Source organism: Herpailurus yagouaroundi, unplaced genomic scaffold (genome assembly GCF_014898765.1).
Source record: "Herpailurus yagouaroundi ecotype Mexico unplaced genomic scaffold, PumYag 140, whole genome shotgun sequence".
NCBI classification, from domain to species: Eukaryota; Metazoa; Chordata; class Mammalia; order Carnivora; family Felidae; genus Herpailurus; species Herpailurus yagouaroundi.
In genome coordinates, this window is record NW_024412395.1 from 96,174,198 (window position 1) to 96,202,193 (window position 27,996).

A 27,996-nucleotide genomic window follows, 5' to 3' on the forward strand; every position below is an offset into this window, starting at 1 on the left:
GGATACAGAAAAGCATTCAACACAGTCCTTGTCCTCAAACTGTCCACAGATCAATGGAGGAGAAAGGCATAGTCTTGCAGACATATAAACGGTAATATCACAAAGCTGTAAGTGGTAAAACAGAGGTAGGAACCAAGGTACTATGGTGGCAGGAAGAAGGACTATCTTTACAAGGAGAGTCTGGAAAGGTCTCCCAAAGAAGCCAAAGCTGACACTTCAAAGATTAATAGAAGTTTACAAGGTAGATAAGGCCAGGGCGTTGGGCATTATAGATTAAGGGAACAATGTATGCCAAGACATAAAGGCTGAAGAAAGGCACTTTGGCAATTCAAAGTCATTGTCACTGAAGTATAAAGTTCATAAAGAAAAACGTTAAGAAATCAAGTTGGTAAGTATGTGGGCACTAGATCAGGAAGGGACCTCTCTGCTGGGCTAAGACGAAGCTTTGTATTGTTTAACTAAGGGGCTGAAGCAGGGAATTAGCATGTCACCCCCGGCCTGTGTTAACCTCCTTAAATACCTTAAATACACTTATGGACAGAGGAAGCTATCTGGCAGAAAAATGGCCTAGGAAATCTCTCTGTGGCAAGTGTAATGGTCTCTCTTTCCCCATAAAGACTTGAAATCTCCTCTGCTTCAGGACTCAACAGTACATGCTTTCCTTCTTCTCCAGAGTTAAATTGCTTCAGTAGGTGGACTGAGCACTCAGCTCGCATTTTTTGCTCTTAGTGTTAAGACCCCAAGCATCATGGCGTCTTGGCTTGGCCAATGCACAGAGGCAGAACAGAAGGTTCCAAGTCAAGAACACCTGCTTTAGGCCTAGCCCTGTGAAAAACATTAATTTCATGTTCAAAAGAAATATGAGTCACCGTCCCTGTCCACAAAGAGTTTACAAATTAGCCTAGATGACAAGACAAAAATATGAATAATCTATACAGAACGCAATATTATAATAGCATCATTTGCTTACATAGTAAAGTACCAACTTGGGTAACACATATAATTAGAAAACAGGGCAATAATACTAAGGTACTCACTGTACAACTAACCAGTCCCAAAAGAGTTAGAGAAGGAGAAGATCAATATTGACTGTTATTATCAAAGGTCACTATTATTAATACTCCCCCTGTTTGGCATTTAATAGATGTTTCTTTTGGCCAAGCTCAATCCTTAGAAGGGAAACCTAGGCAGGAGCTTCTGACAGGCCACAATTATCTACTCCCCATTCATTCCTTTGCCAGTCCCCTTGTATAAACACTGTGATTTTCCACAGCCTACTGTGCCCACAAGACAGTTCCCAAATGGTAGCCCTGTGCTTTTCACCTTCCTCTGCTGCGGGATGTTGAAGGGGCCTGGACAAGTAATAATAACTAGCCCCCCACCCTATAATCCAGACCTGCGATCTGATCTCAACAAGCAAAAATTTATCAACTGGTCAACCAAACTTTCCAAGGTTAGAGAATTCCAAATGAAATCCCTACGTTAACAGAGATGTTTTACAAATGTTAACCAGCCCACTTTCGCCTTTTATATTCTTGCCCCCTATTTCACCCTATCTTCCCCAATATGCGTCTCAAGTTTTATCAGATTTTCTCTAGGCACCTTTTTCAGAGAAAGGACTTCCCAACCATGCAAGCGAGCTAACACCCAAAACGCGTGAGAAAATAAAGCAAAGTTGCGCAAGGAAAAAGAAAGTTCTTATTGTTGCATACACTACCTCTACCATAAATTGTTCCAAGAAGGCATTTTCTTCAAATGGCTCTGTCTTCAGCCGATCTGTAATAAGAAGGGATACAGAAAAGAAATATTAGTCTTAGGATGAGCTTCTTGACTGTGAGAAGGAAAAGAAACAGAGCCCAAGATTTCTTGGGAACGAGCATAAACATGCAACACCCAGAGTCCAGCAGGAGAAGGGATGAGAGTGTGTGAGCAAACAGCAGGAGGAAAGGGTGATTAGCCACACAGGACATGTTCGGTGGCAGCATGTGCTCTTAGGAGTTTTTCCTGCCACGAAGACAAAGGTCAAACTGAGTTTTTATTCTGAAGCTGAAACTCTAGCACTTCCTAAGGTCCCAAGTCTGTGTCGCCCTTGTACAATTTTGTATAGAGCTGTTGGCCCTTTTCCAAAGTCCCCCCTTGCCATAACCTAGGCCATGGCTGGACTCAGTTACAGCTTCTATGGCTACTGGACACCAGCCAAGTCCTCAAGGCAGAGAGAAGTGTCACCCAGCATCTGGTCAGCATCTCCCCAGGGAAACCCATCTCTAATGCAAACGACTCTCCCCTTTTCTGAGGCCCTTTGACCATCTAAACCATTCCCCTCGCAACACCCCCAAAGAATACCCTCTCACCTCGGCTCAGCACAGCCCCACTCTCCTGGTAGTCCTGGATCTCTAGATCTTTCATTCGAAGCAAGGTTGCTAGCTCCCTCCCTTGGCACTGCAAGGCCAGGCTCATGCCCATGAGAGGACGAATCAAATGCTGGGAGACCTTTCATAGAAGAGACGTCCATCAGCCAACAGATACTTACAGAGTACTCCCTAACACTATATTAGGAACTAGAAAAAATATTGAAAAACAAATGTTTTCACAGGGACTTACAGTTTCATAGGCAAGCAATCCATCTACACAAATACAGTAATAAAATAATTAAATAGGTATGTGAAAGAAGTTCAAGGGTTTTCTTCGCAGCACGGATAAAAGGATGGGAAGAATAGAGGAGAACACAGGGACAGATAACCTGGAGTGGCAATTTAAAGAGAAGGACGTGGGGTGCCTGGGTGGCTCAGTCGGTTAAGCATCATCTCTTGATTTCAGCTTAGTTCATGACCTCATGGTTTGTGAGTTCAAGCCCCACATTGGGCTCCATGCTTACAGCACTGAGCCTGCTTAGGATTCTCTTTCTCTCCCTATCTGTCCCTCCCCCACTCATGCTCTCTCTCTTTTTGTCTCTCTCTCTTTCTCTCTCTCAAAATAAAGAAATAAACTTAAAATTTGTTTAAAAAAGAAGAAAATAAAGAGAAGGATGTGACAGAGTTGATAAGAGGAAGGTGTTGCCTCAATTCTCCTCAGAGACTGAGGGACAAAAGCAGAAACCCAAGTAACCTTCAGGAAAGTAGGTGTGGCTTAAACAGAGTGAGCTAGCTGGCGTATAACAGAAGACAAAAACCAACAGAGAGTAGAGAGCCTTGGGTCAGTCTCAAATTAAACCCAGACATTGATTACGAGCCATTTCAGGGCTGCCAATAGCCCAGAATGAGCCCAGAGTTTCAATTTGCTCCCACAAATGCACCAAAGTCTCAGGTCATAGTAACAGAAGCCAGCCAGTCACCAAGAGGCCAGCCTGGGAAGGAATAAACCGACTAGCACACCTTGCTCTTAACAAGAGATAAGAAGGACGTGAGCATAGCCACGCCACCGAGCAGCTAAGATGGTATTCTCACATGATAATACACAGCTATATAGGAAAATCATTTAATTCACCTACACAAGGTATTCAGTAGCTTTAGAAAGGAGAAAGCCATAGCCAAAGAAAAAAGCTAAAATCAATCATCTCTCTGTGGCTAGTGCATGCTATCAGAGTTCCTCTCCCTACCCCCAAGCAGATGAGCTAAAGGAGGCACTAAGAAGAAATGCCCTAGATCAGAGGTCAGCAACATTTTCTGTATGAGCCAGGTAGTCAGTATTTTCAGCTCTGTGGCTCATACAGTCCCTGTCACAATAGTCAATTCTGCTATTGTAGCAGGAAAGCACCCACAGACAACGTGTACTACATCAGGGTGCTGGGGTTCCAATGTAACTTCTGAAAAATAGGCAGCAAGCCAGAGGTGGCTCACTGGCTGTAGTACACCAACCCCCACGTTTCTCTAAGGACAAATTAGGAGAAGAGATGGGGGGGGGGGGAGGCATAGGTAACAAGGGTTAGTGGCAGCAGCTTTTGTACCAGCACCAGGACCCAAGAAGTGCAGGGTACTGACACAGAGTGGAAAGTCAGAGATCAAGTCTAGCTGTAAATACCAGTCACTTCTTTCCATCACACAGTACATCCCAACCTGGTCCTGTTTCTCAGGTCAGGTCCTTCGGATAAACTTAAGCCTCCAGGAAGTACTGTTCAAAATGTGGCAGAAGTTCTGCCTCGGGAAAATTAATCTGCTCTAGACCCAACCCTCTTTCCTAAGAATTATTTTCTTAGGTTTGGTCCTGTTCAAGGTAGATTAGGAGGAAAAATAGGTGAATACTTGTATGAAAGTAAGTCAATGTTTGCAGGGGTTGAAGTGAAAGTAATTACAACTGGTAACCAAACAGTGTCACCGTCCATCTGGTAACAGCCTTCAAATAACAGAAACTCCTGGGGTGCCTGGGTGGCTCAGTCAGTTAAGTATCTGACTTCGGCTCAGGTCATGATCTCATGGTTCCCGGGTTTGAGTCCCGTGTCGGGCTCTGTGCTGACAGCTCAGAGCCTGGAACCTGCTTCAGATTCTGTGTCTCCCTCTCTCTCTGCCCCTCCTCTACTCATGTTCTGTCTCTGTTTCTCTCTCTCAAAAATAAATAAACATTAAAAAAATTAAATTAAAAATTTTTAATTAATTAATTAATTAATTAATAACAGAAACTCCTAACGTAGTAACCAGCCTCTCTCTGGGAATCCACCTTAATAGCAATTTCTTTGAGTGGTAGTAAATATAACAACATGAAACACAATGAGAAACTGATTTTAACCAATGCCATGTTCTAATTAAATATGGTAATACCATACCAAGCACCTGAAATGATCTATCAGACTCTAATGTCTACATAGGAAAAAAAAAATTTTTTTTTAATTTAAGCTTTTTATCAGTAAATATTTCAATTTCTCCAACAATTTCATAAGATTGGGTTACACCACTCCGGATTATCAGGGTATAACTCATTTCAAAGTTAGATGAACACTAATATAGATAAATATGACAAGGCATGTGGCTGAAGTAACAGATTTCAGAGCAAATCCACAGATACTACAAGGAAAAATCTTGAAGTACTTCAGGAGGTCAGGAACACCCCACCCCTTCATTTACAGACAACAATATATGAAGAGAAGGAGTTCAATAAGTCAATTCAACAAATAACTACTGTGTGCCTCATACATATTCTGACCCTTTGAGGCTTCTGCCCTCAAAGAGCTCACAACAGTTAAGCAGGTCAGGAAGTGTGGTGGATATAGAGGCAGGAGCTGCCGATCTTTTCCAGAGGAAAAGCTACTTATAACTTCCCCCGATGTCTTCCTATTTCCCATTGAAATATTTACAAGTCAGAGGCAGGAGAGCAGAATGGCAGTTATCAATCCCGAGATGAATTCTATCAGGTTTGGATATAGTGAAGAGTGCAACAGACTGGGAATGACATCTAGATTCCAGCTCTGGTTCTGAGAGCACCTAGATGTGAAAATGGCTTAATCCCAAGCACCTTCAAGGCCCTTATCTTTTTCAAGGGAAAATTACAGAGTCAGAGTATTTGCTCTCACAGGTCCGCTATAATGCTAAAAGTTCAGTAATACTACATATGTTCTCGATTTACTCTTCACGATTCCATAGTAAGGCTGTGACTGGCATCTCCCCTTTAGAGATGAAGAAACCAAGTCTCGTAAAAATTCAATTATTGGGGCAACTGGGTGGCCCAGTCAATTAAGCGTCTGACTCTTGATTTCAGCTCAGGTCGTGATCTCAGGGTTCATGAGTTGGAGTGCAGGCTCTGTCAGGGCAGAGTCTGCTTGAGATATTCTCTCTCCCTCTCCCCCTCTCTCTCTTTGCCCTTCCCCTGCTTGCTCTCTCTGTCTCTCTCTCAAAATAAATAAAAATTAAAATTAAAAAGTTACATCAGATACTAGGAAGAACGAAGGAAGAAGGGATAAAGGGAGTCGGCTGGAAGCAGAAATGGGCTAGGAAGCGGTGACCCAAAGCTCTACATATTCCATGATATCCCGCAGAGCCTTGAGAACTATTAAGTCATTAGTGTGAACATCCTGTGTTGTACCCTCCTGTTCTCCTGCATGACTAGTAGGAGTTAAGCTGTGTAATCTCTCTGGAAGACAATTTGGCATTATGTGAGCAAGAGTAAAATTACAAATATTCCTCGATTTAGCTATTCCACTGCTAGTTTACTCATACATTTACACATAGGAAAAGTAAATACAAGGACAGTCACCAGGCATAACAACAAAAGAATGGAAACAACTTAAGAGTCTACTGGTAGCATATCAATTAAATACATGTTGATATATTCATTAAATAAAACTCTATTACCATTAAAGAATATTAAGGCAGATCTTCTCAATATATTGCTATGAATGATTTCTAAGTTCTAGAATTAAGTGATGGATTATGTGGATAGCACGCTGCCATTTGTGAAAATGCACACACACACACCCAGATACGTATTTGACTGAGTATGTACATACTTACATATATGCAAACCTACGTATAGCTTTAAGAATTCACAAGATGGCATCCGTAGTTGCTTTAAAGAAGGAAAAGGAGCGACTAGAAAAAGGAGTAGAAAGACCTATTTTTTCACACTAGACCTTTAAATGCTATTTGAAATGTTTGTCTTTTGCATGAATTACTCATTGAAAAAAAATGAAATAAAAACTATCACAACAATGAGTAACAAACAAAAATTATGACTGTGTGACCTCACAGACACACACACGAGCCTGAAATAGTATCTGCCTACACCCTTGACAGTGTCCACTGGCTCTAACTTTTTCCCTGTAAAGCCTCCTCAGGTTCAGGGGTTTCCCTGGGATGGCATGCTTCTTCTTTTTTTGATAATAAATATATTATTTTACCTTAAAGCACTATTGTTCACCAACTGATCCATACTCACGTCTCCCTGTGGCCAGTCAGGACTGATTCCACTCCAAACACTAATGCTCCTTTCCCTATTGCAGCTGCCCAATTAGAGAAATTTGCCTACAACAGCTAGTTTTCCCTTTACATAGTATTTTCCATTCTAATATCATTATATAAGTGCTCTTTATTCTTTCAGGGAGAAAAAACTAAAAACAAAAACATTTGAGCCCACCAGCCTCCTAGGAGACCTGCCTCCGAAATCTCACTATTCTGAATTTCTAGGGCTGTGTGATGCAAAACGAGACTAGCTATAGCTGGCGCTTCCCAAAGGCAGCCTTAATGTTTTGGTCCCGGAACAGGCATTATCAAGGGAACAGTGCCCCCTGGTGTTACTTAGAAAAAGTTAACAGGGTTTTGAACAAAAGAGCGACGTCCAAAGAAGGATGGAAATTTTCATCAAAAATTTCAATTAAAAACAACAGATATCAATGACTGCTATCTGCTAAGCACTGCTGATGGACCTTAGAAAGTCTGAGATGAGAGGCGCCTGAGTGGCTCAGTCGGTTAAGCGAGTGACTTCAGATCAGGTCATGATCTCACAGTTCATGAGTTCAAGCCCGTCGTCGGGCTCTGGGCTGACAGCTCAGAGCCTGGAACCTGCTTCAGATTCTGTGTCTCCCCCTCTCTCTGCCCCTCCCCCGACTCGCACTCTGTCTCTCTCTCTCAAAAATAAATAAACATAAAAAAATGTTTAAGAAAGTCTGAGGTGAATGAGAAGTAGTTCTCCGCAGTACCCAAGCCCAGCTTTACTGGATTCTAGATCAATGGGGCGCCTGGGTGGCTCACACAGTTAAGCATCTGACTTTGGCTCACGTCATGATCTACTTGCGGTTTGTGAGTTGGAGCTCCGTCTTGGGCTCTGTGCTGTCAGCTCAGAGCCTGGAGCCTGCTTCGGACTCTGTGTCTCCATCTCTCTCCCCTCCCCTGATCACGTTCTCTCTCTCTCTCTCTCTCTCTCTCTCTCTCTCTCTCTCTCAAAAATAAATAAACATTTAAAACAAATTTTTTTAAACACATGAGAGAAGAGCTTCTCAAAAAGCACTTTGTCACTCATATCCACTCTGTTGATGCCAAAGCATCACATCATCTCTGGAAAACTAAAAAGGGGCTATAGGAAATGATGCCCACTTGTCTTCAGGTCCTTCTGCTGATAAACCTACACCCTGAGACCTCCCTTAGAAGACGCAAGCCTCTAATGCTACTGACTGAAACAAGCCGTTTATATAAAAGGGTAGAAGGGACCAGTGGCAGTAATTCCTGCAAACAAGTTTAGTGTTTACTCTCAAGCTAATTCCTAATAAAAGCTCTTGGGGCCTAGAAAGCTACAAGTGAGCAAAGAACATTATCTTCCTAGTGGCTGAAAATGGGCTCTTGAATCAGACCTACCTGGGAGTAAAATTCCAGCTCATTCATTTATAAGCTGGATGACTCTGGACTGCCTTCGACCTCAGCTTCCTACTCTGAAAACAGGGATAAGAATACTTACCTTGCAGGGCAGCGGTGAGGATTAAGTGACAAGAAGGGTTCAGAAAGGTACATGACACTACATACTCTGCCCTGTTGCCAGGCTGATCTTGATAAATTACAAATTGGATCACGTTAAACCCCTGCTTAAAGTTTTTCAGTGTATCCCTGTTGCATTTAGGATAAAATCCAAACTCATTAGAATCCTTCAAAATCTGGTCACTGCCCACCTCATTTCCCACAACTCCCGGCAGTCATGAAGTTCCCCCACTTGCCCACACTTCTACATCTCCCTGTTTCTCAAAATATACTCTGGCCTAGAATGACCTCCTGATCTTCTCCCAATTACTTCCTGCTCACCTTCAAAATCAGCTCAGAAACCATCTCTCCAAAAAAGGTTTTTCGGACCTTTGATCATCCTGAGCTTACCTCAATCAGAGAATTTGCCATACTTTATCCCGTTTTCCGTCTGTCTTCTCACTAGATTATGAACTCCAGGAATAGGCTATATTGTGTTAGATCTAAACACCCAACAATTAGCCCATAGTAAACACCTAATAAATGTTGAATGAATAAAGCAATGAATAAAGACACACAATAAAGCAGGTAAACCCAAACTCTGCAAGTAAAGGATACGATACACCAGTCAAGAATCCATTTTGCCTTCTGTCTAGTCAAGGAAAGTTTTCCAAATGGAGATGAATTTCAAATGCAGTCCACAAAAAAAATAAAAGCGCCTAAAGATTCATTTCAAAGCAGCTGGCATTCCCCTTTCCCACCCCATATCTGAATTGCACTCACCAGGGAAGGGTTAGCTAGGATGCAGTGGAAATTCCAATAAAAGGGGAGACCAGAGAGCTCACTCTGCACCCGTAGTATCATTGCCTCGTCCACACGATCACAGGAAAAGGTAGCTTTGCCAGGGCAAGCAGTGTCCTTCAACAATGGGCGAAGCAGATCATCCAAATGACAGAGAAAAGCTGCAGGGGGGGCAGTCAGGCGCTTGTTCAGCTCCTAAAAGGACAGCAGGGGTCATACAGAGTGAGACTACTAAAAGGAAACTGACTCCCCACTCCGCAACAGCAAAGGAAAGCTCGTTAACATGAAGACAGTGGGCATGAGAAGGGAGGGGAAAAAGACACAGGAACAGGAAAGAAGAAAACAAAAAGAGAGAGCAACTGGCCTCCTTCACAATCGTGTGTGTACTGCATGCCGTGCAGAAACTAACACACGTACAACCAAATGGAAAGATCCCAAGGGTTTGGGTAGAAGTGCAGGACACTCATTGGAACTGTCTCAACCTGATCTGACCTCCCTTGGCAACCTACAGGCCAGTACGCTGGTTGGTGTGAATGTACCCTGACCTCCACTGAGACAGAAATCATACCCACAACCGCCCCACCGCCGGACTTCTTGTCACACTTACCTTGGCTCTCTGGCTGACCACACTAGCGTCCACCTGTTCGTGCCACACCTGTTGCAGATCTGAAACCAGCAAGACATAGCCCTGCTTGGTGATATAAGCCTTGACCAAGAGGGAGTTCTCGGCGAGTGGCAGCCACGCCCATGGCTGCATCAACAGACCTTGCTCCAGTTCCTCCATCTGCAGGAAAGTCTTAATTTAGGAAAGTGCCCCGGGGTACTGCAGGCCTGGGGGTGGGGGCACCACTCAAACAGCTCTATATCAAATAAGCCTTGTGAAAGACTCCTCCCTCATAAGACAGAAGGCACGGACTTAAATCCTCCCCCTCCCCCGCACACACACAACCCCCCCACTCCCATCCCCTGCCCCACATGTAACCAGCTGGACAACTTTACTACCTCCTGGCCACTACAGATCTATTTAGAATTTTTTTTTAATTAAGTTCCTAAAGGGCATAAAATATCTTTCTTCCATAGTGTTCAAGCCTTGGCATATTGGTATGAGTATTTCTGCTTGCTAACAATATAACTTAATGTGGAAACCTGAACCATTCTTGTTACATCTTTTTTCTTTTTTTAATGTTTATTTATTTTTAAGAGAGACAGAGACAGAGCTTGAGCAGGGGAGGGGCAGAGAGGGAGAGAGACACAGAATCCCAAGCAGGCTCCAGGCTCTGAGCTGTCAGCACAGAGCCCGACACGGGGCTTGAACTCACGGACCGTGAGATCGTGACCTGAGCCAAAGTCGGACGCCCAACCGACTGAGCCACCCGGGCGCCCCTCTTGTTGCATCTTTATCACATTCCTAATAAAAACATCAATGCTACCCTGTCCCAGAACTTCTAGAAGTAGTTCTTGTCTTATAAAACATCATAAGTCATAAGTGTCATGAGGAGGAAGTTCAACTTATTTATCATTATCTAGAAATAAAACTCTAGAAACTCTCAGAATTTCAAATATATATTTATATTCTCTAAATACATATATACATATAAACATATACATATACATACATACGCATTTATACACACAAACATTCCTCAACACAGGGATTCTTAATCTAGCGTCTGTGCTTGTGAATCCTCTGAAATTATATGCATAATCTATGCAAACATGCGTATAGCCATTTGGGAGGAAGAAGTCCACAGCTACGTCAAATTCTCAAAGGGATCAATGACACACATATACAGACCTAATAAACTCTTTTGTTTGTCCAGAAGCAAACAAAAAAGCCCCAAATCCCATTTCGAGAAGAATGTGGGTGACTAAGAAGTCATAAACACAAGGCACAGCATTTCGCAGAGGTAGAGACAATTCATTAACTTCCATTTCACTCATCCCCCCAGATCCCCAACCCAAGGTACTGTCATGCCCTGCTGTATATCCTGGAACTCCTGGAAACCAACTTTTCTAGTTCAACAACTAAATTTGTAGTCTTAACTTAGTAGATGTTCTGTAACTATGGTTACTTTACAGGAAGTCTGGTCATTTTTCCTGTGGGTAAAAAAAAAAAAGTGATACAATTTCCTTCATTATTTCAGTCTATAAATACAAAGTGAAGTGAGAGAGTCGTCTTAGAATATAAAGGAAATAATGAAATTTCTTGGATTTCATTAACATGATTAACATGGCTCTATTCCTCCTGTCATTTCCATCACAGTCTAAGCCTTATTCTTACAACCATAACCTCGCTTTTGAAGAGGGATCTTGTAATAAAACTTAATTTGTACAGTCAACAGTTAGGTGAAAAGTAAATATATTTTGTGATTTTTATTTGCAGCAGCCTTGTGTTTGGAGGATGAGACTGCAGTCACTTCCCATCTGCCGCTCCCACAGGGAGGAGATCTTGGAATGATTAAGCTAGCCCTCACCAGACCAGAGTTCCACATTGCCAAAGGTCACAAAGTCAAGTGAACAAGTCGCCAAGCCCTTCAGTGCACCCTCTAAGAGTGCCAAAATTGGGTTGATTCTCCTCGCCTAACACTTCAGAAAGCCTGGAAGCTCAAAACCCTCAAACTGTATGGTTGTTTTCTGTCTTGTTTGGGGGTGGGAGAGGAGTCTAAAATGCGCTCAGGGTATGGGGCACACGGGTGGCTCAGTTGGTTAAAGCCACAGACTTCGCTCAGGTCAGGATCTCACAGTTCATAGGTTCCAGCCCCATATTGGGGTCTACGCTGAGAGCTCAGCTCAGAGCCTGAGCCTGCTTCGGGTTCTCTGTCTCCCTCTCTCTTCTGCCCCTCCCCTGCTCGCGCTCTGTCACTTTCTCCCTCTCTCTCAAAAATAAATAAACATTTTTTTTAATTAAAAAAAAAAAAAAAACGTGCTCAGGATCAAGAGGCCCCATAGGAAGGTCTGAGACATTCAGCACCAGACCTGGGATTGGCAATGCTCCCACCACGCGCGTCCTATTGAGTTCAAGGCCTCTGAATCTTATCTTTCCCCACCTCCCCCCACCCCCGCCCCCCGGCTTCAAGGCCGTCTTTAACCTTCATGTTAATAAGATTCATCCATTTATTATTCTTGAATGACGCCTAGGAGCGCCGACAGTCAGATGCGGTAGTCTGAGAATCCGGGTCCGCACCGAGTCCCGCCCCTCGGTCCAGCCCCTCTCTCGGCGCAGCTCCCCCACCAATCCTGCAGAGGGCAGCAAGGCCCCAGCCACCGTCCGGGTTGGGCCACGCCTCGGCCCTCCGTGGGGACCAACCCTGGCTCCCTTGACCACAGCCCCACCCCAGGAGTCGCCTGACGTAGTTTCCATCCGCCCTCGCCGCGAAGGACTTCGCCGTCTGCCTCTCCACTTTGACAGCTGTGGCTGCACCGAGGCGCGGCTCGGGACCCTTCGGGGGTAACAAAACCGACCACCGGTCGCTTTGCAGCTCCGAGGAGCCCGCCAACCAGTAGCCACACAAACCCGCCTCGCCACCGGAAGGCGGGCTGCGCACGCGCTGCGCACGTGCCCCGCCCACCCACGGAGGCCTGCCGCAGCACCCGGGCCGCGCGCGGCTCCCGGCACGCCGGCGGAATCCCGGGGGGCCCCTCGCCGCCTGGCTCCAGCTGAGGCCTCGACCCTGATTCGAACCCGACACCACCTACCGTGAGCGGCCGCGAGAGCTCCCACCGTCCTCTCAGCAGACCGCGCAAACCGAAAGGCCTAGAGTAGAGGCCTTTCGGGACCTAGGGGCGGGGCCGAGGCCCGACGTGGGCGGGGCATCTGGGTCCTCGCGGCAGAAGAAAGCGAGCTGGGGGGCCGCCGCTCGGGGAGAGCGGGAAAAGGGCCGCTGGACCCGCTGCTGGGAAAGTGGAGTAGTAGTGGCGCCCCTCGGAATCGCGCTGGCCGAGTAGGAAGAGTGGCAGATGAGGTGCGGGAGAGGGGTCCCAGGATTTGGACCCTTCAATAAACTCAGGTCACTTCCCTCCCCTACCTTTCCAGCCCCCCCTTTTTTTTTGTAATAAAATGAGGAAATTGAACTTCACTAATTTTCTGATCCTCACTAGCGCTCAAGTTGTTTCAGAGATGATTCTTCCATGCATAAATCCCATGGTCTGACCTCATCCTTTACCTCTCCTGTCTCATTTCTCCTTCCATTTTTACCCCCATGCTTCTGCTCCATCACCACGGAGAAACTTAAAATCCTTCAACTCATCTTGTACTTTGTACAATTTACGGTTTTGCTTCAGCTGCATGCCTGAGCCTGACATATTCTCCCCATCCGCTTTCCACAACCAGAGTCCTCTCGTCAAGGCCAGCCTCAGTGCTGCTTCTTCCATAAGGCCTTTGCCACGATCCACAATCAGAATTAACTGTTTCTTCTCTTTTGCTCCCGTAGCATTGTTTTAATCTTTAATACAGACTGCCTTCTGGCTTGGATTTTAATTAATAATTACATAGGTCTTTTTTTTTAATGTTTATTTATTTAGAGAGAGCACACAAGCAGGGGGGAGAGGCAGAGAGAGAGAATCCCAAGCAGGCTCCACGCTCAGCACGGAGCCCTACACGGTGCCTGAGCCAAAGTCAAGAGTTGGACACTTACCCGACTGAGCCACCCAGGTGCCCCTACAGAAGGCTTTTTAAATGGTAGGTACCTTAAGAAGGCAGGGACCCTTTGTTCTCCATATCTGTAGTTCCAAGACCTTGCACATGGGAGGCCCTCAATAAATATTTGTTAAGTGCATGCTGGGGTTCGACTATAGATAGTTCACATACAAAATCTCATTCATTCATTCATTCATTCTCATGGTCCACTAAACCATGGCCCCTGCCTGGAACAGTTAGGCCTAATTAAGAGAAGGAAAGGCAACACACCTATTGGGAAGTGAGACCTTTAGGTGGGTCCATTTCTCTCTCTCTCTCTCTCTCTCTCTCTCTCACGCACACACACACACACACACACACACACACACCTTCTTCCTAGGAGAAATTAGAGCCTGGGAGCTGACTCACACAGCAAGCTGGGAGATAGGGCTAAACTAACCAGGACAGGGGTAGGAGTCCTGGTAATCACTGGGACCTAAGTTCTCTGCTAGACTCAGGACACTGCTCCCCAAAGCCAAGCAACAAGTCTGCTGTCTCTCCTGGCTCACAGGCCCCTCCTTCCTCATTCCTAGGGTCTTCAGGCAGAGGGCAGAGGCAACGGAGGGGCTGGGGGATACAGGGAGACCAATTTGGGGTGGAGAAAGGAAGTTGGTACTCTTTAGCAGCCTTCTCCCTGGATTTCTGAGGCACCCGAGCCTCTTGGGTAGAGAAAGGAGATGGCAGCCCTTGACCTAGGCCTCGCTCAAGCCTTGTGCCTGCAAAAGAAAGGTTGGTCAGGCTATTGCCCTACCCAGGGAGTGATAACATCCGGGCTGCTCCCCAGTGCTGGGGCTTGGCCTCAGCTTACCAGGAATGGTGTTCTCTAGGAGGAAACCCAAGAGTCCTGCCAGGAAGATGGGCTCTGTGAGCAGCGAGCGCAGTAATACATCCAAGGGGCTCCAGCCTACAGAAAGTTGGGGCCAGGCAGGAGGGGAACTCTGATCCTATGCAAGGCCAATGGGTCATACTTCTAGACCTAAATCTAAGTCTTGGGCTAAGGACAGATCTTTTCCCATCTCCCCCACCTTTTACCCCTACTCTCTAGTTCCCCCACCCAGGCCCTTCGCACAAGGTCCCTGCCTATCATCCTGTCTTCTGAGCATCCACATGCCCTCTGAATATGCTTTGGTAGTTCCAGGCTCTGGAAAGCTTGGTATTAAAAGTCCCAACCTTACTTCCCACTTCCTATATTCTATGCTGTAGCCTGGTTGTCTCAACCTCAGTACTACTGACATTTTGGGCCAGATAATTCTTTGATGGAGGGGGGCTGTCCTGTGCATTGTAGGATATTTAGCATCATCCCTCTATCCACTAAATGCCAATAACAATCCCCTCTTCCGTTTGTAATGGCCAAAAATATCTCTGGATATTGTCAAATATTCCCTGTGGGGCAAAATCATCCTCAGTTGAGTACCACTGCTAGTTGCTAAGCTCCACTAACTAATGTATTTGCTACTCCTCAGACATACCCTATGACCCTATTTCTATGTCCTTGTTTAGGACGGTTCCCCCGCCAGAAATGACCTTCCTCTCACTAAATATGTTCAAATCTTACCGTCCTTTAAACCAGCTCAGTGTTAACTTGTTCTGTAAAACTTACTTGGATCATCTTAAGCAGAAACCATTTCTCACTGCCAAGCACCCCAGCCAGCTCCTTATCTAAGCCTTTCCTGTTACGTTCCTACACATGTCATCTCTTTTGTTAGACCATAACATCTGGAGGCCCCTTTATATCCGAAGGGGCTAGCCTGGTGCTCAATAAATATTTGCTAAACGAATGGGTGAACTATTTACACCAAATCACAGAAAAGGGTGTGGGACCTGGAGTCTAGAGAGCCTCCAGCCTCCAGCCCTTGCTTTCCCAGTACTGTCCAACTCCTCTTCCCATCCCCACCCCCACCTGTGCTCAGCACAGGGGCTTCCTGAAGCCATCTCGGAAGCAGCAGGGCCATGAAGACGGAGAAGCCAACAATGAAGACGTTCCGCCCAGAGTCAATGTCAGCCAGGTGGAAGCTGGAGAATCCAGTAGACAGAACCACGGCCTGGGTCACCCCAAGCACCCCACCTGTCTCGTAGGGAAGTAATCAAAGGGGTTGGGAAGGGCTGGCAAGGAGAGAGTATTGCAGGGTGGGGCAGGTTGTGATGGAGAGAGACAACCAAAGGCTCATTTTCCCATTATGTCGGAAGCCCAGTCAAGAGGCCAAGATGTTGGGCGGAGAAAATGAGGGCAGCTGACCCACAGCTGACACCCCGTAGGTCAGGGGTGCTGTTCAGAAAGAGAGGGGGCCAGCCACAAGCAACCAGTTGGTCATCCTGGGGTGGGGGTGGGGGTACTGGTTCAATACCAGTCCTGCTGATACATCCACTCACCAAGTACAGGCAGCGGGATGGTGGTGAGGAGCTGGGCCAGCCTCGGGGAGAGCCCAAGCCCCACGCAGAGCAGTCCCACCAGATGGGCCACTCGCCGAGATCCAGCCTATGCGAAGCAGAGATGCTAGAAAACACAGCCACCTCCTTGATTGCCTCTTCAAGAGTTTTGCCTGGCTGGCCCCTTCTCATCATTTGGATCTCAACTCAAATGTGATCCTTCCGAGAAGCGCTCTACCTAAAGGACACTCCTTTTCTCAACCACTATTCCCCTACTACCCTGCTTCATTTTCTTTTTCTTTTTTTTTAAGAGTTTATTTTCAATTTTTACCTGCTTCGTTTTCTTGATAGCACTTAACGCTCTGTACCTATCTTACTTTTTTTTTTTTTTTAATTGTCTGCCTCTCCCTCTCTGAAGTGCCCAAGAGAGCAAGGACTTTGTATGACTTGATCTCACCAGACGCCCCAGCAAGGGTACCGTGCCGGAGGTATGGGAGTTTAGTGGTGACTTAGTGTCTTCCTCACGGTCCTAGCCGTTACCACTTCTAGGCACCTCCTTAAATGAGATCATAGAGGAGGCGTGCCTGGCAGAATGCTGGACACAGATGGCAACCGGTCAGCGTGAGTTCCCTTCCCTCTCGTGTACTTCCACTCCCCTGCCCGACCCCTGTCCACATACCTGGATAAGACTCACTGTGCCCACGTTGGGGAAGCTGGATGCAGTGCCCAGAGGGCTCCCCAACAGCCCGGCCAGCACACTGCCCAGACCCTCCAGGCTCAGCCCTCGATTGCAGGCATGTGGAGGTGGGGAAGGCAATTGCAGGAGCCGGCCACACAGGGCATAGCAGCCCAGGGAGCTGGTGGAGGCTGCCAAAGCCATGGAGATGCCTGCAGCCACAGCCCTGGGTGTCAGCAAGGGCCAGTCCCACTCACCTGGGGAGGGAGAAAAAGCCACCTTAGGCCAGACTCAAGTCTGGAGCATCCCCCTGCTTCCAAAGGCCTGCGCCACAAGAATCCTCGAGACCCCATTGTCTTTGAAGATAATGTCTTCTGGCAGAACCAACAAACTCAGGATAAGGACTCATCCCTTTATCATGGTCTACAAGGCTTCATCTTCCACCACACTCTGCCCTACTCTCTTCACTCCAGATAACACTGGCCTTGTTTCAGGCCCTTGTCCTTGCCGTGTTGCTGGCTACCACAGGGCCTTTGCACATGCTGCTCTCCCCACCTAGAATGCTCTTCTCCCTTGCCTTCACCTTGTTAGCACCTCCTCACTTCTCACATCTCAGCTCAAAGATCGCTTTCTCAAGAACAGTTTTCCTGATGTCTCTGGTAAAGTCAGATTCTCCGTTATAAGCTGTCGTTACACAACGCATCTCCCCATTGTTACACTTACCACATGTAATTTTCAACTTACTTGGGTGACTGTATAATTAGTATCTGCATTCCCTAGCAGATATAACCTTCCTGAGTATAGGTACTGCGTCTGTCATATTTAACACCACGTCCCCTACATGCCCAGCACATAATCAGCACTCAGCAGACCTCTATTAAGTTGACGAATGAACAACTTTTGTACACAATGCCTCAAAAGCAAACTTCATATGTAGGGCCACCGACTCCAATGCTTGTGAGGGTAGGTAGCATAAGTGTGTAAATCGGATGAGGATTGTTAACAGGGAGTGATGGGCTTGCAGATGTCTCTTAACACTAAATAAAACACCTGCGGTGAGGGGCTGGTATTGCCCTTCGGACTGGCAATTTCTCTCCCCTGGGTGTTTTGAGAAAGCACGGGATTTAACTCAGAAATGAAATTCACTAAATCCTGAGTTCAAAGAAATAGACCTCTGATTTGAGTTAAGAGGCTGAAGGACGAAGAGCAGACCTACCTGGGTGAGGCAGCCAAACCCATGGTGCCTTGGGGGAGGCAGACAGCTCCGGGGGGATGACGCTCAGCCCCAGAAGGGCAGAGATGATCCACACGCAGGCCACTGGTATCAGCACCTGAGGGGCGAGATTGAGACCGGAACCTTCCAAGCCAGCCTTCGAGGGGTAGACAGAAACCACAAAGGTAGCGGGCCAATCAAGCGTTCCATGCCAGCCCTTCTCACCTCAGCTCGCCCTGCCCAGACCCCAACATACCGAGAAGAGCCGGAAGACAGGCATGTGAGTGTGAGGCGAGGAGGCTGCAGCTGGCCTCCAGGGGCACCGAGGTAACTGGCAGGAGCCCAGGTGCTGAGAACAGATCACCATGACCAGGATCAGCCTAGGGGAGAGAAAGAGCTTTAGGAGCAAAAGGAAGCAGGCATCCTGAGGGGGGTAAGGGAGGTAGAGGAGGGGCAGAATTCCCTAACAGGGACCCAGAGAAGAGAAGGAGGAGGACACCTTGGAGGGGCAGCAGGGCACGGTGTAAAAGCCCCAGAGAGACCACATGAACCCAGCGAAAGTCCTGGATTCCAAATCCACAAAGCGTTGTCCCTGCTCAGATGGCTGCTGAATCGGGTAGGGCCAGCTGCTCTGCCCTCCCCCCGTCCCGCACAGCCCACTGGTCACCACCCCATGCCCCTCAGGACTTACGTACAGCAAGGCCAGGCCCCAGTGAGTAGAGCAGAAAAGGGACACCTCCCTGTGGGCAGAGAACCCTGCCACCACCAGGCTGGGGGCCAGCACCAGGGGCCCACAGTGGGAGAACAAATGGCCAGGACTCCCCAGCAGCCCCAGCGTTCCCTGCAGCACCCCAGATACCACCACAGCCCCGGACACCTGTAGAAGCCGAGAAAAAGACAAAGAGGGTGCATTCTGCTCCATCAAGTTGACCTCAGTCTGGACTTCTCAACTAATCCCAGGGGGCGGGTCTCTGTCCCAACTCCTTCCCCCAGATCATCTCAGGCCCCAGCAAATGGAAACAGGAACCTCCTCCATCCTGGCACCACCTTCGGCCCTCCTGCGCCCCATCCCCAGGCACTCACCTCTCGGAGAGAAGTGTTCCGGAGCGCCAGGCCATGGCAGCCAGGCCCCCCACACAGGCGCAGCACAAGGGAGGCTGGGGAAAGTTGGGGGCGTGGAGAGGAGACAGGTAAGTGGGACAGAGCCCCATTGTTCTACAGTCCTTGCTGGTCCGGGGCACAGCTCCAAGACCCCGTAGCCTAGCAGTTCCCACCACTGCCCACTCTCAATCCTGTGCCCACCCAGGTCTGGAGGCTCAGACTGGCACTCCACTCCACCCTCACCCTGTGCCCTTGCTCTGTGCTCACAGTTTCCAGGTGTCCGGATGGCCAGAGGTAGCTTCTGGCTGGTCAGCACCAGAGCAGGGACAAGGAACTCTAAGGACGGAGCCTGGACAAGAGGCAGCCTGTAGGAATAGCAGCCCTGGCTACTAGAGACAAGTGGCAGCCAAAAGGACTCCTCAGGCCACTCCTACACACACACACACACACACACACACACACACACACACACACACACACACACGCTTGCAGGAACCCGCCCCATTCTCTCCAGGGAGTTCCCCTCACCTGCTGCCTATCCAAATTTGCAGGGTGGTAGACACACCACACGAAAAGAGGCTGGAGGCCAGGAGTTGGGCAGGGGAATATGAGAGCTCTCCTTGGGGGAGATTTTGAAGCAGGAGCAAGTGGGAGACACAGAGCAGAGAAGCCAGCACCAAGATATGCTGCAGGAGAAGAAATGGGAAGGAGAGTCTTCAGATACAGGTGGAAATGCCTATTTCCTGAGGGTTTCTCATGCCACGCCTACTCTCCCCCCCCCCCCCCCCCCCCCCCCCCCCCCCCCCACCATCACCCCTTCAGCTAGGACTAACTCCTACACCTCTGCCTCCTACCTGCAGAGCCAGAAGACAGCTGAGGCCCCAGGGAGGAGGCCCACACTGAGAGGCCCAAGGGTGAGAGGAGGGATTTTGGACAGCAGGCTGCGGTGGGAGTGGTGGTGGCGGCAGTGTGGCCAGGGCATCCTGGGGGCCCATAGACTGGAGTTGGACGGGATGGGGGTGTGATCGGCTCATGCTGACTGCCTTTCTTCTTGTCTTGGCTGCCCTGGGCCAGAGTTAAGTAGAGAGAGTAAGAGGTCGGAGTTTGGAGGAAGTTAGCTGCCTGGAGTGGGGAGGGGGTGGAGGCATCAGTGAAGCGGAGCGAAGGGATGAGGGATTTGGGGCAGGACAGGCCCTTTCACCTTTGCCCAGCTCTTGTGCAAATTCCATCACCCATTAACTGGGGAGCCATGTTCTGGACCCCTCCCCCGCAAGAATCTCCCATGTAGATCCCCTGTTTCATGCTTTGGAAAGTAGGATAGGAGAGGTGGGGAGGAGACTTATCAAATATCCTGGGGAGGTTTTAGTGTTCCCTCCTCACCACCAGCATTTGAAACGATCATGGTTACACCAGTTCTCAACCCTTTCAGGGTCAAGCCCCCAGGACTACCTGGGAAGGAAATGCATGGGTAACGTCCCTACATCATGCATGGCAAAAGTGACCACAACTCTATATAATTTTCTCACTGTAACAACAGAAAGGAGAAATAAAGGTAAGTGATAATATAAAGTATTTTGTGGGGCGCCTGGGTGGCTCAGTCGGCTGAGTGTCCGACTTCGGCTCAGGTCATGATCTCGTGGTTCGTGAGTTTGAGCCCCGCATCAGGCTCTGGTGCTGAGAGCTCGGAGCCTGGAGCCTGCTTCAGATTGTGTGTCCCCCTTTCTCTCTGTCCCACCCCTGCTTGTGCTCTGTCTCGATCTTTCAAAAATGAATAAACATAAATAAATAAATAAATAAATAAATAAATAAATAAATAAATAAATGTAAATAAATAAAAAGTATTTCATATGTGAAACTTGGGCCCAACTAAAGGAGAAGACAATGTCATCCACTGCCTACCCCATATAGAGAATAACCATGGATGTGATAACTACAACATCAACGGATACTAGTGCTTTCCTGGCGACTCATGTATCACAAGCAGTGTTGCCATTGGTGACCTGATGTTCCAAAGTAGTGAACAAGTTCTTGGCCAAGTGCAGAACAAAGCAAAGTCCAGTTTTAATTTACACGTAGGTACATTCCTGGCAAACTTTGAGTCTTTTCCAAAATGTAGAAAAACGATTTCGTGTTTACATGTTAAAAATAGTTCTATGCTCAGATAAACAGGCTTTTCGTATACATGATGTCCAGCAGGGCATTCCAAAGTTATCTTGGGAACTCTTCATAAGGGAGGGGTCTCAAGCATTCCAGGATGCCTAGCATCTGGACCATTCCAGCTAAATGCCAGTATCATCCCTTCAATTTTTTGCTGCAATCAAAAAATGCCCCGTAAGTTTCCAGACTGCCCCCTAGGGGACAGTACTACCTGTGTGGTGGATCATCTTAAGAAGTCCCACCCAAATACTCTCAGTCCAGGTGCCAGAACAGTTTACTTTCTTCCAGTGATAACCCAGCTTTAGACTTAACACCAACTACCACCATGTGTCAGACCAGACTGGAATTCGGGACACTCGCCCTGGCTTCTCAGGATCCACAAGGATGGAGCCCACCCAGAACTTGTGACAGGGCCAACCTCAGGCATGATAGAGTCACCATCTGTGACCCAGAGCACCCAAGTCAAAGCAGTGCTACAGGCCCCTGAGTGTTGGGAGCAGGGATGAGTGTAAGTTTGAGATGGAATCCTGTAACCATCAAACAACAGGGAAGTTCTAAAATGGGGCTCAGAGCAAATGAGTTGCAAGATGATGGACTCAGGAAGTAGAAAAGCTTAGAATCTAGATATGGGGAGGAAATTCTTCCAGGGCTGCCGCGGAAGAAAGAATCCCAGCCATGCAACTGAAACTGTTTATTGAAACCTCAGTTCTACAAAAGCGTGAAAAACCCAAATACAAAGCAGTGGCCAGAGAGGCCTGTGAAGAGAACACCCAGGAGAAGAACTGGAAGAGAGGGAAGCCCAGGAGCAGGGTACTAAGAAGAGGTTGGAAGACAAAAGGGCAGGGCTGAAGGCGGCAGCAGTCCCTGGCTCCTTTAGGCTACACCCAAGGGATGGGGTGTGGAGAGGGTTTCCCACCTGACCCCGCCTTCCCTCGGCAGATCCCACCTTGGCCCTATCAGTCCCTCGCTCTCCTGCTTCAGGGACATCACTCAGGCCCCCAATCAACATTTCCTCCCTCCCTCACCCCACTTTTCCCCTTCCATCATAGGGAACTCAAAAGCAAAAGTCTAGAACCCAGGGAGGTGGAGAGACAGGGGCTTCTCCTCTGTCTGGCTGTGATGTGGCCCTGGTCACCAAGCTGGAGCTTTCCCTGGTACCATCGCTGCTCTGGCCAAGCAGCCAGCCACTGAGGTCTAGGAGAGTGAGTGACCTTCAGTCCTTCTACCCCACAACCCCTTAAGCTCCATTACCTAGGAGGACGGGGACCAGCCAAGGACCCAGAGAGGTAGAGAGGATCTAAATCAAGCTTTCCCCCTCTAGGTTCTCAGAGATTCCCAAATCCTCTTAATGCATTTGTTGAATGCCTGCCTAGCCCGGGAAAATGAAAGACTTGAGACGGGCTAGCTCCATGACACTGAAAAGGGAACACTGCTGGGGCGGGGGGAGCAGGGGGGGCATTGGACTCCAGAGCCAGGGTGGAGCCAGGCCACGGGAGTGGTACCCAGGGCTGGGAGACCCAGTGGAGACAGTATGGTTGGAGTGGTGGCAGGCGTGGCAGCTTGGGGAGTCTCTCTGGAGCTTCTGGCAAAGGGGACAGTTATGGAAAAGAGTGGGAGGGGCAGGAGGGTCTGGGGGAGGCAATGGTGGAGGAGTCAGTGAAGCCAGAAGACTGCCCCAGAGTGAACGCAGCCCTGTGTCACCATCCAGGCAGCTGGAGACGTTAACAGGACATGGCAGGCACTGTGGCACGGGAGAAGGTATGCAGGGTTCCAAGAGGCACCTGGAGGCCAGTCCAAGGTCCGGGGGGCCGGGCGAGGGGCTGCAGGGCAGCCCCAAGGACTGGTGAATTACAGCCAGCGACGCCACAGCCAAGGCCACACTGCTCACATATGCCATAGCTAACAGGCAAGACAGCTGCGGGAGCGAAGATAAGAAAAGTCAGTGCCCAAATACCCTTCCCCCAAAACCTGCTTCTGACTGCCTTCAACACATCCATCCCTTGTCTGGAAACTTGTGCTCAAGTCAGAGCTCTCTGTCGCCATCTACTCTCAAACCCCATTTCCTGAGACTTTCAGCATTTGCTCACCCCACCTTACACACCAGCCCAGTTAAGGCCCCTATCTTTCCCAATCCTCCTCACCTTTGCCAGCCGCTGGCAGAGGGAGCCCAGGGCCAACTGCCAGGCCGGCTGCTCCAGCAGCACACACAGGTCTGTGTAGGTGTACCAGCCCCGCCGCCGTCCCTGCTGCTCAGCCACACTGTTGGAAGGGGAGAGAGACAGAGGACACCTTCAACACTCCTGCTGCTGGCCCAGTGGCATCCTCACTCCCCTGGGGACCCACACTGGGGAACCTGTTATACACACAGGTTCCTAAACTACCTGTTGGTCCAGAAACGGAGAGCGAGCCTAAGATCTGTGTTTTAAATAAGGTTCTACCACCCTTCCAAAGAAGATTACAAAGAGGGCAGATAGGTTTAGGAACAATTACCTTGGGAGATTCGCCTTGTTGTCTCCTCCCTCCCCCCAGTTACACCCTAACCCTAACGGTTTAGATCTAAGCCCCCAAATGCCGTAAGCCCCTCTTCCCAACTCCTAGAACCTACCAGCTCTCCAGCCAGCTCAGCACCTCAAAGATCTCCCGAGGGTCAGTGTAAAGACGCCAATCCTATGCGTAAGAAGAGAAGGGCACCAGGCCAAGTTCAGATAGGAGCCACAGCCATTTAATAACCAACCAAGACCACGGCAGCAGCTACAACCGCCACTACGGCAGACGCTTTTCTTGGCACTTACTACGTGCCAGATACTGTTTCAGGAGCTTTTATATATTAACTCATTTGATACCACATTATCTGGTTTCACATTATACCCTCAGTTAAGGGCAAAGAAAGAAAATAATCCTAAGAACGGTCCACACTCATAGGGAGCTCACAGTCATGAGGCAGAGAAACTCTGGAAGCAAATAATCAGAACCCAGTGAGATAAGCTCTGACTCAGAGTGTAACATGTTGGGCCTGAAGGAATTAGGGAATGGTGTGGGGCCGGGAGTGGTGGTGGGGGGGGGGTGTTCCATTTCTGGCCTCACCATGCCAGGAACCTCCAAAGGCTGTGGTTGGTCCAGAAAGGCTGGGAAGGGAAGACACTAATAAGGAAAGACACAAGGAGAAGAGGCAAAAAGAAACAAACTACAGAACGCTGACTGAGAAAAGCAAAGGATGAAGGGAACATGAGGAGCGGTCAAAGAAACAAAGTGAGAAATAGAACAGCTACTCACCATGGCATTCAGGAAGCCCCTCTCCAGGGCATTGAGAGTGGGCACGGCCACACCCCCTGCAGCTCCCCATTCATCATTGAAGACCTCCTCCTCCTCCCCTTCATCATAGAGGTACTTACTGGCCACCATCTGCAGGGCAGCCAGAGGTGGTATCAGAAGCGCTCACACCCGGCTCCTGGGTCACCAGGACCCAGAAGGAGAGGGGGCGTCTTACCATGGAGATCAGGAACAAGTCAGAGGACGACACGTGCTGTAGGTAGTCTGGGTTTCGATGGCGGAGCCGTTCAATGTACACCAGAGCAAGCATCATAGCACACGGGGAGATGCACGCCTCCCTGGGGGGCAGGAAGGATCAGTAATTAACCACAAGGGTCTTTCAACACTTATAACTCTTATGATGCTCATCCCTGTGTCTTTATACCTTCTCTTTAGAGACAACCATTTTCCCCTTTCTCTAGGGCCCAAATACTACCGCCCTATCCCCCTCAATTCCAAGCTCACCGGGACACATGAGCTACGTATTTCTTCTGGAGCCGGCGAATAGGGCTGGGGGCTGCCTTCTGGAGCAGTTCCACAGCAATGTCTGCAGAAGGCAAAGGGAAGACAGAGTAAGCAAACAACTCCTCCCTTGCCACCACCACCCCCAACTCCCCCACGCACCCCCATCCCCAGTGCTATCAGCAGAAGACCCAGATCTGTACTATCTGAAGCCTTGGGGACAGAACCACAGTAACAAAATGTATCAAATTCCCCCACGTTGAGACAAAAAAAACCATTCTACATTTGGATTTCAGCTCCTTCCAACAGGAAGGCTTATTTCCCTGTCACCCAAAATTATCTAGATTTGTCTTTCACCTTGCTCATTTGAGAAAATAAATGTGCCTTGTGAATTTGGGATACATATGATGTGTTTCTCCTATACAAATCAACAGTGGGGGCACCTGGGTGGCTCAGTTAAGCATCCAGACTCTTGAGTTTAGCTCAGGCTCATGATCTCACAGTTAGTGAGGTCGAGCCCCCTGTCAGGTTCTGAGCTGACAGGGAGGAGCCTGCTTGGAATTCTCCCTCTCTCTCTCTCTCTCTCTCTCTCTCTCTCTCTGTCGCTGTCTTACCCCCCGCCCTACACACACGCACTCTAACACACCCTCTCAAAATAAATAATTTTTTTAAAAAGTGGCACAGATTTGTAAGATAGCAATGTTTTTTTTACTCACTCAAACTAAAAAAATGTGGAATGGAAACCCAGTCCTTACACCAGACATCGATAAATTAGCTATGAAAAGACGGTGTAGCTCATGGGGTACACTGAGTTATTTTGGTGGCTGCTGACAACCCCATTTTCATGCTTCTTACTTGCCCAGGTACAAAACACTAACCTGCCACGGGGCTGGAGAGTTCCTCCAAGCTGCAGTCAGCTTCCCAGTCCCAGCCATAGTAGAGTCTCCTTCGGATCCGAGCGCTGAGCTTCTGGTGTCCAGGGAGGAACTGAAATGGCAGGTGGTGGAGGGTGAAAGGCAGGGAAGGCTACGATGGAGATCCTGGCTCCAGGCTGGGAATGGGGTGCGGGGCGGCGGGTTCACCTCACTGCTGGTGGGACACATGCCCCACCCAGCCCCGTTCTCTAGATTATTTGCCAATGGTAGTTTATCTACACTGAGCGTGGGGGCGAGGCGGGGAGATAATCCTCCACCACTGACTACTCTCCAGCAGAGGTTCTCGGAGAAGGTCCCCTACCCCGCGACTCTCCCTCAGGGCCCAAGGAGCCGGGGCCTCGAGTAGTGAAAGCTCGAGTAGCTGCCGCCCGGCTTCCGCACCAAGCCGTCAGGCGAGTTCGCGGCGCCGCCCGGGCCGCGAGAGGAGCGCCGGGGATCCCGAGCTCAAGCACAGGAAGGCCAGGGAGGGGGCGGGCCGCGCTCTCACCGAGAAGTCCTGGAAGCCCGTGAGGGAGAAGGTGCCTTCTTCGTCCAGCAGGAGCCCGGCCAAGTCCATCGCGCCGCCACCTGCCGCCCTGAGAAAGTGGAAGGGAACGAATGGTAAGGGAGCCGCGGAGCCCTCGCCTGGGTGCCGTCCTCCCCCGCGCGGACGGCCGCCTTCGCCAGCGCAGCCCCCTGTCCTCGCGCCGGCGGCAGCAGGCGGGGCCGGGTTGGCGGGCGCCTCTTCCTGTTCCGCCCCGGGCGGGGCTCGGGGCTCCGGGCTCCGCGATCCGGGTGTGGGCCTCGGAGGCCAGGGCGCTCACCTCACCCAGTGGAGAGGAGACCCGGCTGCGAAGCGCGTGTTGTGCCTCTGTCCCGCGTTTAGTAGCCGCGGGGGTGTCGCCGGCGAGTCAGCGCGCGGCACTTCCTGCCGCCCGCGGGGCCCAGCCGCCAGCCCCGACCGCCACGGAGGAGCCAAGCTCGCAATCCTGGTCGCCCTGAGCCCGGGCGAGTCCCAGAACTAAGCCCCAGCGTGCCCTTGTCTGGGTGGGTAATGAGGACAATTCCCGGGGGACCACGCCACACTGAAGATGAACGAGCCCGGCTGACCTTTTCGTATCAATGTGGATGTTATTATGAGTAGAACAAAGATGCAGGACGAGTCGCTCCCAAATATGTTTTTAAAAGATACGCACATACAACAATATACAGGTATAAAATGCGTCGGAAAAAACACAGAAGAAACAGTGGGTACACTGTGGAAACGTGGCAGGGAAACTTACTTTTTGCTGTTTACCTTACTTTCGGTAGCTTGAACTCTAAACCTAATTACGTATTTTGTGGGGTCACTGCAGAAATTAAATGGTCACAAAGAAATACAAAGCGCCTAGTACGCTGTAAGCCTCAGTAAATGGAATTAATGCCCCCCCCCCCACAAGGGGCAACAACAGCTAAGCAGGATTCTATTTTTAAACCCGCGACCCCAATCTCCCGTTTGAGCAAGGGAATGGAAAAAGCTCCGATACGTGCCGGCAGTAAAGTTTACGTTTGGGGAGGAAACAACTTTACTGAGTAGGTGAAGCTGTTTTCGAGTCAGTCGAGTCACGCGCTGGTGTTTGTTTATCCGCCGAGAGGAGGGAACTGGGAGGACCAGTAAGTCAAGGACTGACTAATGGGACAGCCGCCGCCCTTCCCGTGCTGAAGCAGATCCTACTCCAGACACTGGGCATTTGGCAGCCCACTTCCTGCCCCTTCGGCCCGCATCACACCGGGAAAACCGGGCCAGCACGGGACTCCCTAGCCGCCCTGCCTACATAGGCAGAGGAAGACGGCTGGAGTGCGAAGACACGGATACACAGTCCTTCGGTCCCGTGGAGCCGGACAGCGCACAGTCACGACCCGAGATCACGACTCCAGCAACCACAATACGAACCTGCGCAGCATAGGAGCGC

General features: G+C 49.2%; 3 protein-coding genes across 15 annotated transcripts in view; all 3 read right to left on the reverse strand.

Moving 5' to 3' along the window:
- Positions 1-12,972, reverse strand: part of NHEJ1 (non-homologous end joining factor 1) — an 83,104-nt gene extending 70,132 nt beyond the window's left edge. The window contains exons 1-5 of one of the 5 annotated variants that reach the window (XR_005790547.1): positions 12,260-12,361; positions 9,778-9,954; positions 9,153-9,365; positions 2,352-2,490; positions 1,718-1,776 (exon numbers count right to left, since the gene is read on the reverse strand). Coding sequence is in view for 4 of the 5 variants with exons in the window: in XM_040476306.1 (XP_040332240.1) it covers positions 1,718-1,776; positions 2,352-2,490; positions 9,153-9,365; positions 9,778-9,954; positions 12,260-12,280 (609 nt within the window). In the remaining variant the exon portion in view is untranslated. Of the gene's footprint in view, positions 1-1,717; positions 1,777-2,351; positions 2,491-9,152; positions 9,366-9,777; positions 9,955-12,259; positions 12,362-12,503; positions 12,640-12,866 lie in introns of those variants that run through there. The other 4 variants (XM_040476304.1, XM_040476305.1, XM_040476306.1 and 1 more) reach the window with 4 other exon arrangements.
- A 760-nt stretch (positions 12,973-13,732) lies between these two features.
- SLC23A3 (solute carrier family 23 member 3) lies at positions 13,733-20,575 on the reverse strand. 5 transcript variants are annotated; one of them, XM_040476308.1, is made up of 12 exons: positions 20,057-20,567; positions 19,731-19,888; positions 19,470-19,567; positions 19,185-19,258; positions 18,797-18,978; positions 18,358-18,481; positions 18,105-18,219; positions 16,892-17,145; positions 16,216-16,321; positions 15,746-15,910; positions 14,654-14,749; positions 13,733-14,561 (listed from the first exon to the last, which is right to left on the reverse strand). In XM_040476308.1, the coding sequence occupies exons 1-12, from the start codon at positions 20,234-20,236 to the stop codon at positions 14,272-14,274; spliced, it is 1,842 nt and encodes a 613-aa protein (XP_040332242.1). In that variant the 5' UTR covers positions 20,237-20,567; the 3' UTR covers positions 13,733-14,271. The 5 variants fall into 5 exon arrangements, with proteins under 5 accessions (XP_040332242.1, XP_040332246.1, XP_040332244.1 ...); XM_040476312.1 differs by lacking the exon at positions 16,892-17,145 and having other exon boundaries at positions 18,105-18,150; positions 18,358-18,450; positions 20,057-20,575; XM_040476310.1 differs by lacking the exon at positions 19,185-19,258 and having other exon boundaries at positions 18,793-18,841; positions 20,057-20,566.
- A 1,460-nt stretch (positions 20,576-22,035) lies between these two features.
- Positions 22,036-27,996, reverse strand: CNPPD1 (cyclin Pas1/PHO80 domain containing 1). Of its 5 annotated transcripts, none has more exons than XM_040476315.1 (9): positions 27,978-27,996; positions 26,553-26,640; positions 26,009-26,117; positions 25,134-25,215; positions 24,847-24,967; positions 24,633-24,761; positions 23,965-24,026; positions 23,501-23,618; positions 22,036-23,274 (listed from the first exon to the last, which is right to left on the reverse strand). In XM_040476315.1, the coding sequence occupies exons 1-9, from the start codon at positions 27,986-27,988 to the stop codon at positions 22,729-22,731; spliced, it is 1,266 nt and encodes a 421-aa protein (XP_040332249.1). In that variant the 5' UTR covers positions 27,989-27,996; the 3' UTR covers positions 22,036-22,728. The 5 variants fall into 5 exon arrangements, with proteins under 5 accessions (XP_040332249.1, XP_040332254.1, XP_040332253.1 ...); XM_040476320.1 differs by lacking the exon at positions 27,978-27,996 and adding an exon at positions 27,614-27,955 and having other exon boundaries at positions 22,729-23,274; XM_040476319.1 differs by lacking the exon at positions 27,978-27,996 and adding an exon at positions 27,575-27,955 and having other exon boundaries at positions 22,729-23,274.

What these genes read in the sequence shown, in the direction of transcription:
- SLC23A3 (XM_040476308.1), bottom strand. Translation starts at nt 20,236, where the DNA reads ATGAGCCGATCACACCCCCATCCCGTCCAACTCCAGTCTATGGGCCCC. An exon ending in CTGTCTTCCGGCTCTTCTCG is followed by an intron (nt 18,220 to 18,357) that starts GTATGTTGGGGT and finishes CTCGCCCCTCAG; the next exon opens with GTGCTGATACCAGTGGCCTG. An exon ending in AGCCCCTGTGCTGAGCACAG is followed by an intron (nt 14,750 to 15,745) that starts GTGGGGGTGGGG and finishes AACTTTCTGTAG; the next exon opens with GCTGGAGCCCCTTGGATGTA.
- CNPPD1 (XM_040476315.1), bottom strand. An exon ending in ACTCTCCAGCCCCGTGGCAG is followed by an intron (nt 25,216 to 26,008) that starts GTTAGTGTTTTG and finishes TGCCTTCTGCAG; the next exon opens with ACATTGCTGTGGAACTGCTC. An exon ending in TCTGCCAGCGGCTGGCAAAG is followed by an intron (nt 23,275 to 23,500) that starts GTGAGGAGGATT and finishes TCGCTCCCGCAG; the next exon opens with CTGTCTTGCCTGTTAGCTAT.